Source organism: Tasmannia lanceolata, unplaced genomic scaffold (genome assembly GCF_043159265.1).
Source record: "Tasmannia lanceolata isolate RefF3 unplaced genomic scaffold, GAP_Taslan_0.1 ptg000037l, whole genome shotgun sequence".
NCBI lineage: Eukaryota > Viridiplantae > Streptophyta > Magnoliopsida > Canellales > Winteraceae > Tasmannia > Tasmannia lanceolata.
Genome location: NW_027518714.1, coordinates 41,065,001 through 41,083,155, shown reverse-complemented (window position 1 = coordinate 41,083,155; position 18,155 = coordinate 41,065,001). Strand labels below are relative to the sequence as shown.

At 39.0% G+C, this 18,155-nt stretch overlaps 1 protein-coding gene across 1 annotated transcript in view; it reads left to right on the top strand.

Moving 5' to 3' along the window:
- The window catches only part of LOC143860034 (uncharacterized), a 47,111-nt gene that overhangs the window by 19,639 nt on the left and 9,317 nt on the right, over positions 1–18,155 (top strand). Inside the window, exons 5-6 of the mRNA XM_077370542.1 lie at positions 8,928–9,421; positions 10,037–10,298. Of these exons, the coding sequence (XP_077226657.1) occupies positions 8,928–9,421; positions 10,037–10,298 (756 nt within the window). The remainder of the gene's footprint in view (positions 1–8,927; positions 9,422–10,036; positions 10,299–18,155) is intronic.

Genomic DNA, 18,155 nt, shown 5'->3' with positions numbered 1-18,155 from the left:
AAAAATCTAAAAAAAATAGGCACCTTTATATGCAGAGATCTTTAACAACCGTTGGATCACCTTTTGATCGATGACACCATCATCAACAGCAAAAACGTGAAGTTCTTGAGATGGAGAAGGCCAAGGAAAGCATTTTCCATCAGCTCCAGCCTCGATCGCCGGAAAAACACGCCGGTTCTTGACATTCCGGCGATGTGAATCGATTTGTCTCTCTCTCTCTCTCTCTCTCTCTCTCTCTGTTTTCTTCAAAACTGTATGAGCATCTTGCCACGATACGCAAATCCAACAGATAGACTTGCGAGAACAGATTCCGAAAAACAGCTTTTTCTTAATGACGAAACTAGCCTTTAATGTATGTATAAAGGCTTCAGATAGTCGGTGGTATTATGGGTATTTGAAGGGAGTCATGATTGTGATGGGGCGCACATAGAACAGAGCTCAGAACCCCATGTTAGTGGCTGCAAAGAGTTTGCCGTTTTCTAGTCAAAGGAGAAGTTGGTGACAGTTGGCATTTAGGAAAATAAGTTTTTTTAATTAAAAATGGTTACTTTATGTTAGGCTATCTTTTCAATGTCTGGCAGAACTGACAGTATAGCGCTTACAGCATATTTCACTCATGAGTCCGAAAATAGTCGCATCATTTCTATACTTTCAGTTATTCGGTCAAACCGAAATATTTTTGCCCAAAACCGAAACTGAACCCGAACACCGAAATATGATACAAAAGGTAACGATAACCAAACCGAAACAACTTGGAACCGAACCGAATAATGCGCACCCCTATCGGGGCGCTAAATTTTTTATTAAGAGATGGTTGGCTGTGCTTTTATTAAAATTTTTTAAGAAGAAAATGCATTTAAAGGGGAAATATACACGATTCACATTTTAAAAGAGAGAAGATGTGTCAGTTTCGCCTGCAAAACATGACTCGAGTCGAACACGGCTACGACAAGAATCCAGTTGTGTTACCCGCGAATCCATGTTTGAAACTGTTTAGGCTTGCGTAGAACTCACCATCAAAAGCTAGCCGTTAAGGAGAGGTTGCCCATTTCCTTATAACCCACTCACGTCCATTTCATTTTTCCGATGTAGGATATATGCTTTTGCGTGGAACCCCCAACAATCTCCCCCCTCCACGCGGAAGCAACGTGGACAATCTCGCCCCTCCACTCGCGGCAACATGGGAACCACAAGATCTTCTCCGAGGGAACTTCACCATCCTAGAAGGCACACTGGGGTTTCGAGATCTTCCCCGAAGGACATTTCCGTCCTCGGAGGCAACAACGGAGTTACCACGCCCTAGCTTTGATACAACTTGTTGTGACCCGGGTGGAACTCACCCTCAAAAGCTAGCCATTAAGGAGAGGGTGCCCATTCCCTTATAAACCACTCACATCCATTTCATTTGTCCGATGTGGGATATATGCTTTTGCATGGAACCCCTAACAGAAACGCATGTCGAAACATGTCGACACGGAGTCGGCATAGGGGGGCAAAGAATCCATGCAGCACAAATGGAAACATATGCAAATGATAAAATTTTAAGATGAAACTTCGGGAAATGCTAGAATAAGCACAAATACATACTTAAAAACAGTCACATAAGCAAGAAAGTCCATCTATAATGTGTTAATCACATCAAACACCTAGTGACATGAAAGACAGATCTTAATATCTACAGGAAGCTAGAATATAGGAGTAGATCTGAAAAATCCTATCAGATTTTAGAATTCTAGCCCCAATCGAGGACAAGGATAGTTCTGCACATTGTTAGTGAACCGCCTGGAAATACGATCATTGTTTTGTTCCTTTGACTCAAATTGGAAAACTGTTGAGAGAACTGTGAATTAGTAGATCCAAATCGTTCTCAGCAAATTACAAAATGTAATTGACGTGAAGAAAATGGAAAAAGGACTGGAGTTCCAATTTAAACACAGAGTAATCGTATTTCCGCAGTGTGACTTTAGTCCTGAGTATCCCATGACATTAAAGCAAAAATCTCGCTCAAGAATTGTAGATTCTGTGGCACATCTTTGGTTAAGATCCAAAGTTCATTCAGAATCTTGAAGTGCTGATGTTTGAAAGAGCTAAAGATCAAAATTCTTGAATTTCATGCCAGTGGAGTATCAATTTGCTTCAGGAATCTCTGGAATTTCAGCTGAGAGCTCAAGTGATTGGAAATGGATTCAAGTAATTGTAGAATCTGGTTATGAGATGTCGCTAACCTTTCAACCGTGTTTTTTCTCAGCTAATGTCCGAATTCAAACCAAAACAAAAAAAGTTTTGAAACTCCAAAAGAAACCGAGAGTTGAATACATTGTTTGCGGGTTTTTTCTTTTATTGCAATCTAACAGAGAAAGTTGTTGATCTGTGGAATTAGACCAGATCTATGCAAATTATTTACAAATCTGATAGATCTATGAATGAGGAAATCTCAGATGAGGGTTGGTGGAAGTTTTGTTGAAGATTGAGCAAAGAACATGGAGCAAATGTACTTGAACACTTGGTTATGGCCGCAGGTTCAGCTACTGAACTTTGCTGTCAGAAGCATTTGGAACTTGCAATTAGGTTCAGGTTCTGACCTTAGAAAGCAGGTCTGATCTTACTTTAAATCTCCATGACAATAATGTGATTAGATCATAAGCAGAAAACGAATTTTGGTTAGGATGAAAAGAACGCATAAAATGTAATTTATGAAGATAGAATTCAAGAACCAACAGAAAACAAGAAATTCTGGAATTGATTATCATACAAAATTGATTATAATCTGTCAAAAATAGAGAGAAAAAAGATCTTGCATTCTTACAATGAAGAGCGATGGCTATTTAATTTTCATATATGGTTTAAGGAAAAGAAAAAAAAAAATATAAGTATTCTGACAGGTGTTTGCTTGTAGCGATCCGGTCATGGAAATCGGGTCGTTACAATATGAGAGAATGGTTCCTACACACTTGTGTAGATAAGTTATCTACACACCAGCTTAAAATATAGTGGGGGCCCACATTATTTAGGTGATCCAAACCATTCATTTTTAAGGCCCTCATATATATAGGGTGTCCACAAAAAATCAGATCTATAGGATCATCCTAACCATTCAAACTGTGGAGGCAAAAAATGGACTAATTTCTAAAGGTTTAAAGACGTCCATTTTACCTCCACAAATCGTAGGGTTGGGATGATCCTATGGATCTGATTTTTCGTGGACACCCTATCTATGTGAAGCCTTTAAAATGAATGGTTTGGATCACCCAAATAATGTGGGCCCCCATTGTATTTTAAGCTAGTGTGTAGATAACTTATCTACACAAGTGTGTAGGAACCGTTTTCTCATGTAATATATATATATATATATATATATATATATATATATATATATATATATATATATATATATATGAGGAAAGTGTTGGTGAGCTTAAGATCACCAAACTTATGGTGAGCTTAAGCGCCCAATCACATTGGGGCCTACTTTGTTAGGATGATCCAAAAGCATTCATTTGAAAGGCCCTTACATAGATGGGGTGTGTACCAAAAATCAGCTCCATAGGATCATCCTAACCCGTCCATTTGTGGAGGTCAAAATGGACAGACATTATTTGTCCACAAATCTGCCCATTTTGTCCTCCACAAATGGAGGGGTTAGGATGATCCTATGGAGCTGATTTTTGGTACACACCCTATCTATGATAGGGCCTTGCAAATGAATGGTTTGGATCACCACAGAAAATGTGGGACCGATGTGATTGGGGCGCTTAAGCTCACCATAAGTTTGGTGAGCTTAAGCTCACCAACACTTTCCTCTCTCTCTCTCTATATATATATATATATATATATATATATATATATATATAATTTGTGGGCCCGCATGGGATGCCCAAAAAGGGGAGAGAGACGATTTTGCTGTACGCATTCCAAAGTTGGAATGGGGGGGTATACTTCTGGGAAAGATGGATATACGACCAAATTTTGAGAAAATATGGGAATGTACCTACATTTTAGGGATTTGAAATCACGATACTATTTTTGGGAGAATTTAGTGGAGCATGCCTATTATTTTGGAGGTTGGGATACGGCTATCAATTGGAGGCTTAAAAGTGAATTCCAATTTAACTTTACAAGTCTAAAATACCCCTAAACTAACACTTAGTGTAATACACTTATTTGTGTAATTTAGTCACACCCACTTTATTAAAATTTGGGGTGGAATTATCAAACTTTTAATATACAAACCCAATGAAAGGGTTGGTCGTTACAGTTACTTTCTTTAATCCCGAAAACTCCAATAAGCAAAATCCCATCGGATGGGATTTTGCTTCACATATCCGTAAAACTCTAGGCTTTTGTGGCATCATCTAAGTGCAATCCAAATTGGAAGCTTCATTTTTCTTTGAAGCCTCGCTTCTAAACACTGCACAACACAACATGGATTTTCCAGCCACCCCCCCCCCCCCGCGCGCTTGTAATATAGCATGACCAGCAGCGTCACAGAGGAGGGTGTGTGGGATTGTACTGCAGCTACTATTATGAATCTTGAATCACCGCAACATACGCACGGAGTCAATAAAAACGAGAGAGAAAAGAGATGGAGGGATAGCAAGAGAACTAATAAGGGCTAAGAGGGCCCCTACCCCTGAACGTTCTTTTTCTAATAAGTAGAACCCGGTTACTGGTTATGCTCACGACCAATGTGATACGGGTGTGAATTACCCATTTTTTATTTGTCTTTTTTTCTTGCAGAAAATACCTTTTGGCATAGCATTTTAATATAAACATATGAGAAGACATGAGTTGTCTTTATTGTTCAATAAAATAAAATGTTTTAATGTTCGTTTTAAAGTTAACCACTTATTTGTTTTCTCTGTCTGTTTGAACTTGAAGTTGTTTAGTTCTAAGCTTGGTTCAATGTTCGTAAGGATGGTAGTGACTTAAGGGTATGGAAATGGAGTCTTATTGCTCTGTTCTCATGTTAGTCCTACAATTCACTGATGGGGTCAATATCCTTATTTGGCCTCTAGTAGGCTGTGGTTTGTTACATGAACTTGGTCTATTACATGACCTAATAGGGCCATCTGCCTTTTAATTGGACTGTGAAGGTCTCTGTACGTTCTTAATAGCATACAAAGAACTCCTTCGGTTAGCTCCTTAACCTCAAGGCTGATTGATGTTCTTTAGGCAACCAACGGTTGGCGTCTAAACGGGATAATGCAATGGAGACAAAACTGGTATTCTTCGGTCTATTGCAGTTAAATGGTTATAGTGAAGCAGGGATTCTTTTTTTAAGAGAAGGATTGATAATCTTATTACCGAATTTGTGTTTGTTTATGTCAAAGTAGATTTGTTGAGTGTGATTTGACGGTGCTTATATTTCCGTGGAGGTTGGTAGGCTAGTTGGAGCACTGTATATTGTAAATTCCAATTATTTGTTCAATATATTATAGAGAATTTTGAACTGGAGTTTGATTCATTAGGAGAAAGGGGGAGGAAGGGACTCATTAGTCGTGTCCACTCAATTCCTTTTCTTTAATGTTAATGTTTTCATTTTTATTTTTTTTTAATGGCGTTTTGGTTGGTAAACTGTGATTGAACCTGTTTTTTGATGTTAATGTCTGTCTTGGTTATGGTTATTTTTTCATTATGTATCTTTTTCTTCTTTAACAAAATATTCCTTTACTGTTTAAAAAATATTGGTCCTAGCACACGATACATCTACTTTGCCTCACAAAAATTATGATTTTAACATGGAAAGATGTAGAAAATATATGACATATATCAGTTGTCTCGTCCATAAAGTCTGATTATCTCCACCTGTTATTAAAACCTGGTCTCAGTGTATCCCTTAGGTGGGACGGACTGAGTTCTTTAGGAATGTTTTAGTTCAAAGATTCAGGAAAATGTTGACAGCTGACAACTGCATTTTGATCTCAGAAAAGGAGAAAAGGGCCTTAAAATAGAAAACAGATTTAATAAGGAAGTCAAAAACCCCAAGGACAAACGCTTACGTATAGGGAAAGGTATTGTACCCGTAGAAATTCTAATCCGGAAGCTCGGGTGTTAGCTACCCGAGGTGGTCTCTTTGTTTTTACAAGGAAACTCAAAGGTATTTTTAGAAAAGAAGATCACAGAAAGAGAAGACTTGTTGCTGACTCTCAAAAGCTCTTTCGAAATTTTGACAACTTCACTGACCCAGCTATGCCAGAGAAGGAAGCTACTCAGGGTGACAACAATCAGGAATTTTCCTTCGAGGCTGGTGATCTTGAACTCCTGAAAGACCTTCGCTATAATGAAAAAGTGGCAAGGAAGGAATCTCCCACCCCATGCGAGGTTTCCCTTAGCCCGTTGAAAAAGCGATGGGCACACATTTGGAAAGAATCCTCTAGCAATCTCAGCAGCGATCCCAACTCCTCTGAGATGACAAGTGATAAAGAATTGCATATACCTCTCCTCGACCTCCCAATGTTCAGTAAAGTTTTAGAAAAGGAGAGACGAACTCGTCGGCGCCTTTGGAAGGAGGAAAAAAGGCCGTAATTAGGGATTTGGAGAATAGTCGAGATCGGCCGATTATTGAGGCTCCTGACCCCTTGGAAGTGTTGGGGCAGGAAGTTGATCAGCGAGCTGGGGAATTACCACGATTTAGTGGGGACTCTAAAGGTAAGGATAAGCGGATTGACGATAGCTCAGAAGACCCAGGAAGTCGTGGATTGTTTTTGGAAGAATTCAATGATTTGCTAACAATGGGGGACGTTTTTCGAATTGAGTATGATGAAGACTTGGGGGCCACCAAAAACATGTTTCTAGCACTGGCGGAAAGAGACAAGGAAGAAAAAAGTGAGAGCAACTGAAAAGAAGACTGGGGAGGGGGACTAGACAGTAAGTTCTTATCCCAACTCGGAATTTTCATAAACTTCTGCTGTGAGTTTCGGATTAAAGGAAGGAAAACTTTGGTGTTGATTATTTAGTAGTTTAAAGAAGCCTGTTTAAAATGCTCGGAAGAGGACGTAGGAGGAAGTTTAGCGTGGAAGGTTTAGATTAGGTTTGATAGAGATTTTGTGTTCCCCTCCTCTAAGTTGTTTTGCTTTGTTTAAGTTCGTCTGGATGAGTTTTTTAGAGGAAGTAAGCGTATGGAATGATGAAGATCTTCACTCAAGCTTCAACTTCTTAGGCAGGGTTATCCTAGGTACTACTCCGAAGCAGTAGAGTCGTTGTATCGAATCTGACTCACCTTATCTTGAGAGACTACAGTTTTTTGGGAGATACCCCTTCCTACATGTATTCGTCCCTCGACGATTCAGAGAGATGAAGCATTCTTTTTGATTAATTGGGGAGAAGGTATGGAAATAGCTTCTGATTGGGGTTGTCATGGGGTCTGTATTTTTGTAAGGAGCAGTTTGAATTGACAGGTTGGATGAGCTATACTCTATCTTGATGTATTTAGGATTACTTTTTACTTATTTCTTTTGATGGTTCAGGAGCATGCTCCTTGCCATAATACTATGTAAATGCAAGGCGGGACCTTTGGTCCCCAATGTAATCTTTCATGGTATAAATATAATTTGTCATTTTTCAAAAAAAGAAAAAGATTAAGGAAAATGTTGGAAATGTTTCATTTTGGAGTAGGCCAGAATCGATTTTTAACGGATGATATGAAAAAAAGGTTACGATGGAATCTCGGAAAGTAGAGAACGCCTGACATCTACCAGACATCTCGTCCATAAAGTCCTTGTGTCTACTTGTGGTTAAAACTTGGTTTCAGGAAATGAAAAAGTTGGGCCGAACTGAGTCAATTTCGAATGTTTTGGTTGAAATATTCTTGAAATTGTGAGGCTTGTTTTATTTCGAGGTTAGCTGAAATATTCTTGAAAATGTTAGGCATGTTTTATTTTGAGGTTAGCTGACCGAAATGACCATGTTCTGGCAAAAAAATTAAGCCATGATATCCATAAAGTCTGCCATATTGATTGCTCACCTGACGACATTGGGTGCATTGTGTTCCTTTTGTAAGATGGCCAGTAAATAGTACAATGAGTGTTTTCTTTTGTCCTCCTTGGGGCTCTTGAACCTCTACTCATTCGAATGTTTGACCTTGGGGACTCTGAAAGGCTAGCTCACCATTACACTATCAATTCTAGCTCCCTCGAAATCTGCATTAGGAATTCAACTCAGGCCAAAGTTTTAACTTAAGAATGCCTAAGCTCCTAAATAGGGTTAATGTCATGATAAGGTCCACGTTTCCTCCTCATTGGACCCTATATAATGGTTCTGGAATATTTAAATGTTATGTCAACCTTGATATCCAATAGCTCACGACATCTCACCTATTAAGTCACCATTATTGTGATTCTTCTCACACTTCAGCCGTCGGTTCAACTTTGAAATCTTGAAGCCCTGGAAGAGCTGAAGTGAAAGCCCTTCATTGATATACCTCTTGGCTTATCAAACAACAAGAAAGACCAATTCTTCAAATATTCAACGGCTGCCTGGGGCTTACTCACGAACAGCAAAATATATAATGCCATCTAGCTAACAATTTTAAATATAAGTGGGGTCAAATAAATATAAGTGGGGTCAAAGAAACTGCAATACTTTCACCTATAAATCCTCCCAGCTATTCTCAAAGTACAGATATTGCATCTGAATGCATTGCAGTTGAATATATCTTTATTTTTATGTACAAATTGATTCATTTATTATGATTTAAATTGCGAAATTTAAGATTTTAACAATGGGCCCAGACCATTCTGGAAAAAAAACAATGGGCCCAGATGGGAGCACATGAAACAATCTTTGATGTTACGTATGAACTATACACACATCAAATTCTTATCATTTCCTTGCTTTTCTGGAAACATTCATTGTCAAGTAGCTTAATCGTGATTTTGTTCTATTTTTCTTCATTAGCAAATATCTAATTCGTTTTATAATAACTGCAGGTGGTTTTCATAGGAGGGCGCACTCAACCAGGCACAACAAAGTCTGATGAAGGGGAGCGCCATACTTATTCTGTTATAGATTGTGAACCAAGACGCGAAGCTATTTTGCCATCTGTACTCTACATACAAAAGATCTTGCGTCGGAGGCCGTTCCTGATAAAGAATCTTGAAAATGTTATGCGGAGGTTCCTACAGTCATTGGAGCTCTTTGAGGAGAATGAGAGGAAGAAGCTTGCGATTTTCTCAGCCCTTACATTCTCTCAGAAGTTGTCGGGGCTTCCACCAGAGACAGTTTTCCAGCCTCTGCTCAAGGACAATCTTGTGGGCAAGGGGATAGTGCTTTCATTCATAACAGATTTTTTCAAGGAATATCTTATTGATAATAGTCTTGATGATCTTATATCGCTCCTAAAGCGGGGTAAAATGGAGGACAATCTCATGGAGTTCTTCCCTACTGCAAAGCGTTCTGCTGAAGGTTTTGCTGAGCATTTCACGTGGGTGTTTTCTTTCAATGGTTATGCATTTACTTTTAGTAAAAAAATTTAAAATACCATACTCTGCCTAAATTGTTGAAAAAAAAAATCACGACTAATAGAAATATGACACTACAGTTGTTGCACATACATGAAATCCTGATGTTTGTCAAGTTGCAAAAATGAAAGTTGTTTGAATAATTATCCAGCACCCAAGAAAGTGACTGAAACAAAAATATTCTATGTTTTCATCGTGAAAATTAATAACGGCTGTTACTTATTATTTCTCTCATTGATAGCGTTAAGTTTTTTTATCATGTTTACTGGAAATTATCAAGGATCATTATGATTGCGAAGATGGCTGGCATGTGCATGCTGAATACTGTTATGGTTTCTTCTCTGTCAGTTTCTTAACAATTATATGAAGGACAGTTAAGGTTAGAAAATCAGGGTAATATCTGTCCATGTCATAGTTGGATTTTAAAATTTCCAAGGATCTCACTTGGGTTGCAAGTGCTGGTTAAGTACTATTCAGTCTCTGGATTTCATTTCTACCCGGAGTTAATTATTTGTCCTGTTTTCATTAAATGGTAAAGCTGAAGCCCATTGTTCCCTTGGACTTTATATGTTGTGCAGCAAGGAAGGCCTGGTAGCCCTTGTTGAATACAATGAGAAGAAAATATTTGAGGTGAAACTGAAGGAGATGAAGTTGGCATTGACGGCCCAGATAGCTGAGGAGGCTGATATATCTGAAGTCATAGAGACGGTGAAGCAGCGTGTGAGGGATGCTAAGCTACCTGATCTTGAGGTTGTGCGCATCTTGTGGGATGTTATAATGGACGCTGTTCAGTGGTCTGGGAAAAATCAGCAGCAGAATGCTAATGCGGCCCTCCGTCAGGTAACTGTGAAATCGTATATACCATATTTGTAGATATCCATCATGTTCCCCAATTATATTATCTTGAGCCACCCATGAGTTGGGTTAGTATTGTCTTTTTTTTTTTGAAAAAGAAAAAAAAACAAGTTCTTTACTTGGGCGGGTGGAACCTCTCTATTCTGTACATATCCCCTTCCTGATTTTTTTGGTACAGTTGGTCAAAATAATTAATTTGAATGAAACTTGATTGATTAATTCTTATCAATGATTCAATAAATGAAAGAGATTCAAAATGGAGTTATTCACATTTTCATTGTGTAGCTCGATGTTTTACATGATACTTAGATCCAGTCTTCAAAGTTGTTGTTTTACACTGTTTGCTAATGTTCTACATTTTGTGGTCAACCACATAAAGTATAGTTCGTATATTATGCTGTTGCAGAAAGAAACTAATAATTTTCTGTTTTCTTAGATTTCTTATAATTTTCTGTTTTCTTAGATTTCTTTTCAATTTTTTTTCAAATTATTATCTTTAGGCTATGAATGTGGCCTTGGTTTTGTGAAGTGATCATGGTAGTCACTTAAGTATGTCCAAGGCAGTTTTTTTTATCACATTATCTCTTATTTATCTAAGTTTTTTCCCTTGTGATGTTGAAATTCTATGGAAATTTTATTTATTCTTTAAATATTGCTTGGTTTTGTTAAAAAAGAAAACCCTCACCTTCTGCTTCTTCGTTGTCTTCCTCTGCAAATACATAAGAATAATTCAAGGGGAAAATGAAGAAAAATAAGAGATTTATTTTTTAAAAAACTTTCCTCAAGGTAGCTCGCCTTCTTGTTCAGCTAGTTCTTTTTGTTCCGAATCAAGTTTGTGAGTAGGGCTTACGGTTAGGGTTAGGTGGGTTTTCTGCGCATAAGGGGTTTTGAGTGAAAAGGGATGAAAAGTTAAATGTCGCGTTAAGGGTGTTTTGTGTTCTCAAATTTTTTATCCTGGGAGAGAAAAGCACAAATATTGTGAGAAAATCCCAATAAAATGTGTTCTTTTTTTTGAAAATAAATATCACATTTTAATCAGGGGTTTCACTTCTAGTAAAAACACATGATTTTTTATGAGTTTCTTTTCCAATATATCATCCATATTTGTGACTAAGTAATAAAACAATCCTTTACTTTAGCGAAGCACCAATTCCACAAACTAGAGCCATCAAAATTCAGCTTGAAGAAGCTTGGGGGCACCTTAAAAGGTTTATCAACATTGGATTTGCGAAGCGAGACCTCATCCCAAGAACGTTTGATGGAGAATTTAAAGATGCCGTGGAAGTTAGGAAGGAGAGCCTCCCAATGAACAATGGCTGACAAAATGTCCTCCTGGATAGATCACACTCTTTTAGACGTGGCGTAAAACATTCAGTTTTTCCTTTCCTTCCGTATCAACCAAAGGGTAGCATCCCAATGAACAATGGTAGACAAAAGTCACAAAACTCCTATTGGATATGTTAGAAGGGTATTTCGGTCTTTACCATTCAAAAAAAAAAGAAAAAAAGAAGGGAATTTCGGTCTTTACATATGTAACCCTAGTAGTCACACACACATATATATCATATTATGTGAGAGGTTATTTTACTGACTCTCATTTTCTCCCTCACTTCTCTCCTCTTCTCTTCCACTTCTTCCATGGAAACTAGGTTACGTCGAACCTGGTATTTGAGCTCCGAGTTCTGATTCCGTAGTGGTGCAACAACAACAACAACATAAAAAACATAACCCTAACCCTAGCCGGCCCTACGCCTAACCCTAGTCGTGCCTCCCCCTCCTTTTGTTGTGCCCCTTTCCCCACTCCACCTTGCCGCCACCCTTTCCTCTTTCACGTTTATTTCCACCCACCCCTACCCTATCCCGAAACCCAAATGATCCGTCCCACTTCTTTCGCCCACCTCCCAAAACCCAAAAACCCAAAAACCCTACTGCTGCATTCCCTCCCACAACACAACTCCACTACCCCTTGTTGCCTCACCCTCCCAAACCCACTGTTTGGGTCTCCCCTTGGCGCCGCACCCAACACCCCTTCCTATTCTAGTTGAAACCCATCTTTTTTGGGGTTTCTCCCTTGTTGCCCCTCCTCTTCTGGTGGTCTGAAGTCTATTCCCTATATTTTCCCCTTATTGTTGTGGGCTCCGGGACTATGTAGTTCCTAGTTCGTACGTCTTCCTTGGTTGGTTGCTTGTATACTCAGATCTGATTCGTTCCGGAGTCTTGCGATGTTGGGTTTTTTTGTTTTTTGAATGGTAAAAAAAAATCAAAGAGAATTTGCTAATTCAAATTATATTTAGTTTTGTTCCTTTCCTTCCAGATAACCCAGCGAGCAAGGTACCAAAGTTTCCATCTCCTTAATAGCCAGGGAGCTTATGACCACTCAAAAAGTTTGTCGATGCAATCTGGGAACACCCACATGATAGCAAAAAACTGAAGAACAAAGGCCCATGCAGCGCTCGTAAACCTCCAGTGGATGAATAAATTATCGACAATCTCGCCTGGCTCAAGGTGTATGCCGATCATCCTGCGGCTCCAAAAGTGATCCAGCGTGCGGATTTTTGTTGAGTTAAGCTGTTTAGGCAAAGCCACAAACTTTAGGGGCTGCTTGCAATTCTCCAAGCTCTGTTGGTTGGCGAAGAAGACAACTCTGGTAGAAGATGATGGTAGAAAGAATGAACAGAGAAGGCTCCATCCGTATTCTAAGTCCAAATTCTCCATTTCGCTTAATAAAAGTCAGACTAAATTGGCAACCCCGTCGTTGATCTCTCCGTCAAAGAAGTTTCTGTAGAACTTAATCCACCAATTAACTCTGTTATTTTCTCTTAAGGAAAGAATCTTTAATAGAGCATTCACATTCTGAAGCCGGCAAGAATTAAGTTGGAAAATTCATCTTTTAGAGTCCCCTGACCATGCCAAATGCCTGTCTAGATTTGATTGTTTCCCAAACAAGGTCCGAACCTAATTCCTCTTTGGAAAAGTGCTCAGCCATTCATGATATCTCTCTATTCATCAAGAGGGTACCAATCTCCAAAGTTAAGGGAAGTGATATATCCGTCCCTTTTGATTACTTGGGACACCCAGCAGCAGTGTGTCAATGACTGCAGAGGGGCTGATGTATTTCACATCAGAAGGATTCAAGGGGGCTGATTGCCACGTACAACGTTGCTGGGTGTCCCTAGTGATAAAAAAGGCACGGATATTTCACTTCCCCAAAGTTAATTCCTTATTTTTTGGCAATCACCTTCGTCTAAAAATGCTCTCTATCCTCCCTGAACCCTATAGCAAAAATTCGCCGATATTTTGAAAATCTCGCGATAAAATCCTTAATTTTTTACTAAACCTTAAAATAGCATATAAAACACGATAACAAAGAAAATACTGCTTGAGTTAAAAAAGTTGGAATTTTTGAAAAATTCGCTACTTTATTATAAATTTTTGTCAACTTAAAAAATACCTCTCGCGTAAAAACATTAAAACCTAAACCTAGTCAACTAAAAATACGTAACCCATGAACTTTCCTACGAAAAAATCTTGTCACGTCCCTCTCTTCGTGCGAGCAACCACAGAATAAGTTGCTGACCTCCAGCGAGGAGAAGAAGAAAAAGAATAGAAGAAAATTGGCAAGAAAATATATCGCGACTTTATTATATATTTTCAAAAATATTTTAAAAAAAATTTAAAATTTTATATATTTAAATTATTTTATTTTTACCATTTTTTCCTGTTATAAACCCGAAAAAAAAAACTTAATATAGCCCAAGATTTTACCTTGCTGAGAAATTCCCGAGAATGATATTTGTGACATTGGAATCTCCAAAGTCACTTGCATGGAAGGGTCCTATTCATCACCTAAGATTTCTCATGCACAGTCCTATAAATTTTGATTAGCAGGCATCTTTCCATCCTTCATTCAGAATCATCCCATTGAAAATTTCTGTCTGTTCAATGTGCTTGGCCACCCTGTCGAGGCATATAAAAATGGACATATAGGGGCATTTAAAAACGGACATATTGAGATTCTTTATTTTCCTCTCCTCGTCACTACAGAATGGTATCATCTGCATAGTGAAGATGAGTGGTTTTTGTTTCCTCTGGCTTCACCCTAAAGCCCCCAATAAGCTCGTAAGCGGTAGCCTTGTCCAACATCCTGCTTAGAGTATCAGCCATAATAGTAAAAATGGAAGGGAGACAGGGGGTCTCCCTGACAGAGCCCCCTAGAGGTCTGGAAGAAAACCCTTGGGGAAACTCATTGACCAGCACCAAACACAAAGTGATGAAGTACACATCTCATCTAGCTCCTTCAATACCTTTCCAAATCCGGTCCTAACCGAAACATTGTTCAGCCATCGCCATTCCACTCTGTTGTAATCTTTCTTAATATCTACTTTACAAAGAACTCCCGTATCCCACTCCTATGATAGAACTTCATTCAATTTCTTGATCAATGCTCCATCCTAGATATGTCTATCTTGGGTAAACACACATTGAAACTTCAAAATCTAACATGCCGATACCTTCCTTAACCCTGTTAGACAAGACCACCTCAAGAATCTTGTACGCATTACCCATCAGACTGATAGGGCGAAAATTAGACAAGCATTCTGCCCCATCCTTCCCGAGGATGAGCAAAATAAAGGTGAACCAGTGCCTGTATCAAGAGATATGCTGTCATTGAACACATCAAAGAACTCACAAATCTCGTTTAATCAACTTCTAGTAAGTTTGCTAAAATGCAAAACGAAAACCATCTTTGAACCCTTTAAAGGAAAGAGAGTGATCCACATTTCCTCTTCACTGAATTGACAATCAAGACCATCTCTAGAAGCCTGATGAAGCTACCTAAAATAATCCTCATGGAAGTGTGAAGGGGTCTAATATTGGTTGAATTCAATTACTGGTAAAGCCGCATTTCCTCTTCGCTGAATTGACAATCAATACCATCTCTAGAAGCCTCATGAAGCTACCTAAAATCAATCCCCATGGAAGTGTGAAGGGATCTAATATTGGTGGAATTCAACTACTGGTAAAACGACAATATCTTCTCAGAGATACTATCCCGACCTTTGTATCAATCCCCATTTGTAACCAAAGATTGGATCATATCAGTTCTCCTTCTCGCACTTGCGATGCCATTGAAGTAAGCACTATTTTACACACACACCCCCACGCCCTGACCATTTAAATCTCAAACGTTCCCTCCATCCAACTCCTCTTGTAATATATTCTGATTATTTTCCTCTTAAAAACCGACCCTATTCACCAAGTCACCTTCCGACAAAGGCCCACTCTCTTTCTGTCATGCTCATTAATCTTCATTCAGATGTCAAAGTTCCTATTACCCATCACCTCTTTCTCTTCTCTGGCCCACTGCCTTAACTTAGATTTAACTCTTTGGTCCAAACAAACATCCATAGACTCGTGATCTGAGGCGTCATTCCATCAAGAAACCAATTTCTCCTTCAAGTTTGGCTCCTCGAGCTCCATGGACTCAAATTGTTACAGAGAGTGTCTCCATGACCCAATCGTCAAGTTCAAAAGGATCAGACAATGATCCGAAATTGGTTCAGGCAGAGCCATCTGCACAATCCCCGGAATGAAGCACACTACAAAGGACAAATCAGGAACACATCCAAACCACTTATGTTTTGATTTCTTTCCCAATTGAAGCAGGCACCCATCAATGATTAATCAACCAGCTCATTTATTCCTCCAAAACTACAAAAAAGCATGCATGCTAGAAGAGATGAGATTACAAAAATACTCTTATCATTAAACGAGTGACATCAAAGCTTTCTCACCTCCTCCCTCCCACCTACCCACCCCCCCCCCCCCCCCCCCCCCACACACACACACACACACATATATATATATATATGAGAAAAGTGTAGCTACACATACTTGTAGCTAACTTAGCTACACCAACGGCTTAAAATACAGTGGGCCCCACATTGTTTGGGTGATGCAAACCATTCATTTGATGGGCCCTCACATAGATAGGGTGTGCCCAAAAAATCAGCTCCATAGGATCATCCCAACCCAACGATTTGTGGAGGCAAAATTGGACGTGTAAAAACCTTCACAAATCTATCAATTTTTGCCTTCACAGTTTGAAGGGTTGGGATGATCCTATGGAGCTGATTTTTTGGGCACACCCTATCAATGTGAGGGCCTATCAAATGAATGGTTTGGATCACCCAAATAATGTGGGCCCACTGTATTTTAAGCAGTCGGTGTAGCTAAGTTAGCTACACGTATGTGTAGCTTCACTTAACTCTATATATATATATATATATATATATAGAGAGAGAGAGAGAGAGAGAGAGAGAGAGAGAGAGAGAGAGTATATTTATATATATATATATATATCTATGATTTCGTTGACACTTAAGATTTATTGCTGACACACGTTTCTGTTAGACTATATGCCCTGAAAAGCCAGCAGAATGACATTTATAAATTAATAAAGGTTTATTTCATGACATGAATGGGTAATTATAATAATGAATGTGTGTGATGTGCTTGTTTATAGATACGTGTTCGTCCTTAGGTAGCATAGTAGAAATGCCATGTTCAAAGGATTCACAGATTCAAGGGAGCAAGAAGATATGACATCTCGGTTCTATGCAAGCCTTAATAGTTCCTAGTTGGGAAAGAGACTGGACATCTCTTTCTGTATACAATTAGCACCAGTCTTGCCTACATGCACGTGACGTGAAGTGACTTATCTCGGTCATCTGGGTGGTGGACCTTAAGCAAGAAGAGTGGGTGCGACGATTGGATCGCGTAACCGAACCGGATCAAATAAAGAACAACTTGTGAACAAGAAAGTATAAAGTTGTTCTTCCAGACAGGACCCTTTCACATGTCCTTAGACCTGAGGAGTCTTATTGGTCTGTCCGCCCGTTCTAGGGTCTTAGTTTATCTTATAGTGATTCTATTTTAGAGTCACATTCGGATAGAGTTATATCCTAGAGCAAACCCTCGAGACCAATAGTGATACTCAACAAGGGATTCTTCGCCCTAAAATTTAAGAATTGACATCGAGCGGTAGGCCTATTAAATAGCCTGGCCAGATGGATTTGATAAAATGTTTATCGAAAATTTTTTATGAAAAATTGAATTGTTTTCAAAGGATTTTACAAATGCATTTAGATACCGAACACCGCTTGATCAAAATGGTATACCAAGAGTGGACCAAGGGTAAATGGTGTGTCTTAGTCTATCTTATAGTGATTCTATTTTAGAGTCACATCCGAATAGAGCTATATCGTAGAGCAAACCCTCGAGACCAATAGTGATACTCAACAAGGGATTCTTCACCCTAAAATTTAAGGATTGACATCTACAATTTTGTTAGAGCCGTAGGCCTATTAAATAGCCTGGCCAGATGGATTTGATAAAATGTTTATCGGAAAATTTTATGAAACATTGAATTGTTTTCAAAGGATTTTGCAAATGCATTTGGATGCCGAACACCGCTTGATCAAAATGGTATACCAAGAGTGGGCCAAGGGTAAATGGTGTCCACCTCCCATATGACTCAACTCAGTAGATGTGGTTACGAAGAAAGGATTTGCACATACATGATGTGATTAGGGTAAGATGATCTGACGATCATCTTCAAGGTTACGTCTCGATGGAGGCCACTGACCTAATACGAGTGTAGTTTAACTACAGAGCGAGATCGCAGTGGGGCCCACATAGGGTTCTGCAGGATTGACTGTCGGATCCCTGCGATGATCCCACTCACAACTCGAATGACCCGGTAACATCCAATTGGATCAGGGTTCCGCATTTTATGTAATTGCACGGACGGATATGATCTGTTAGATTAATGTGGATATT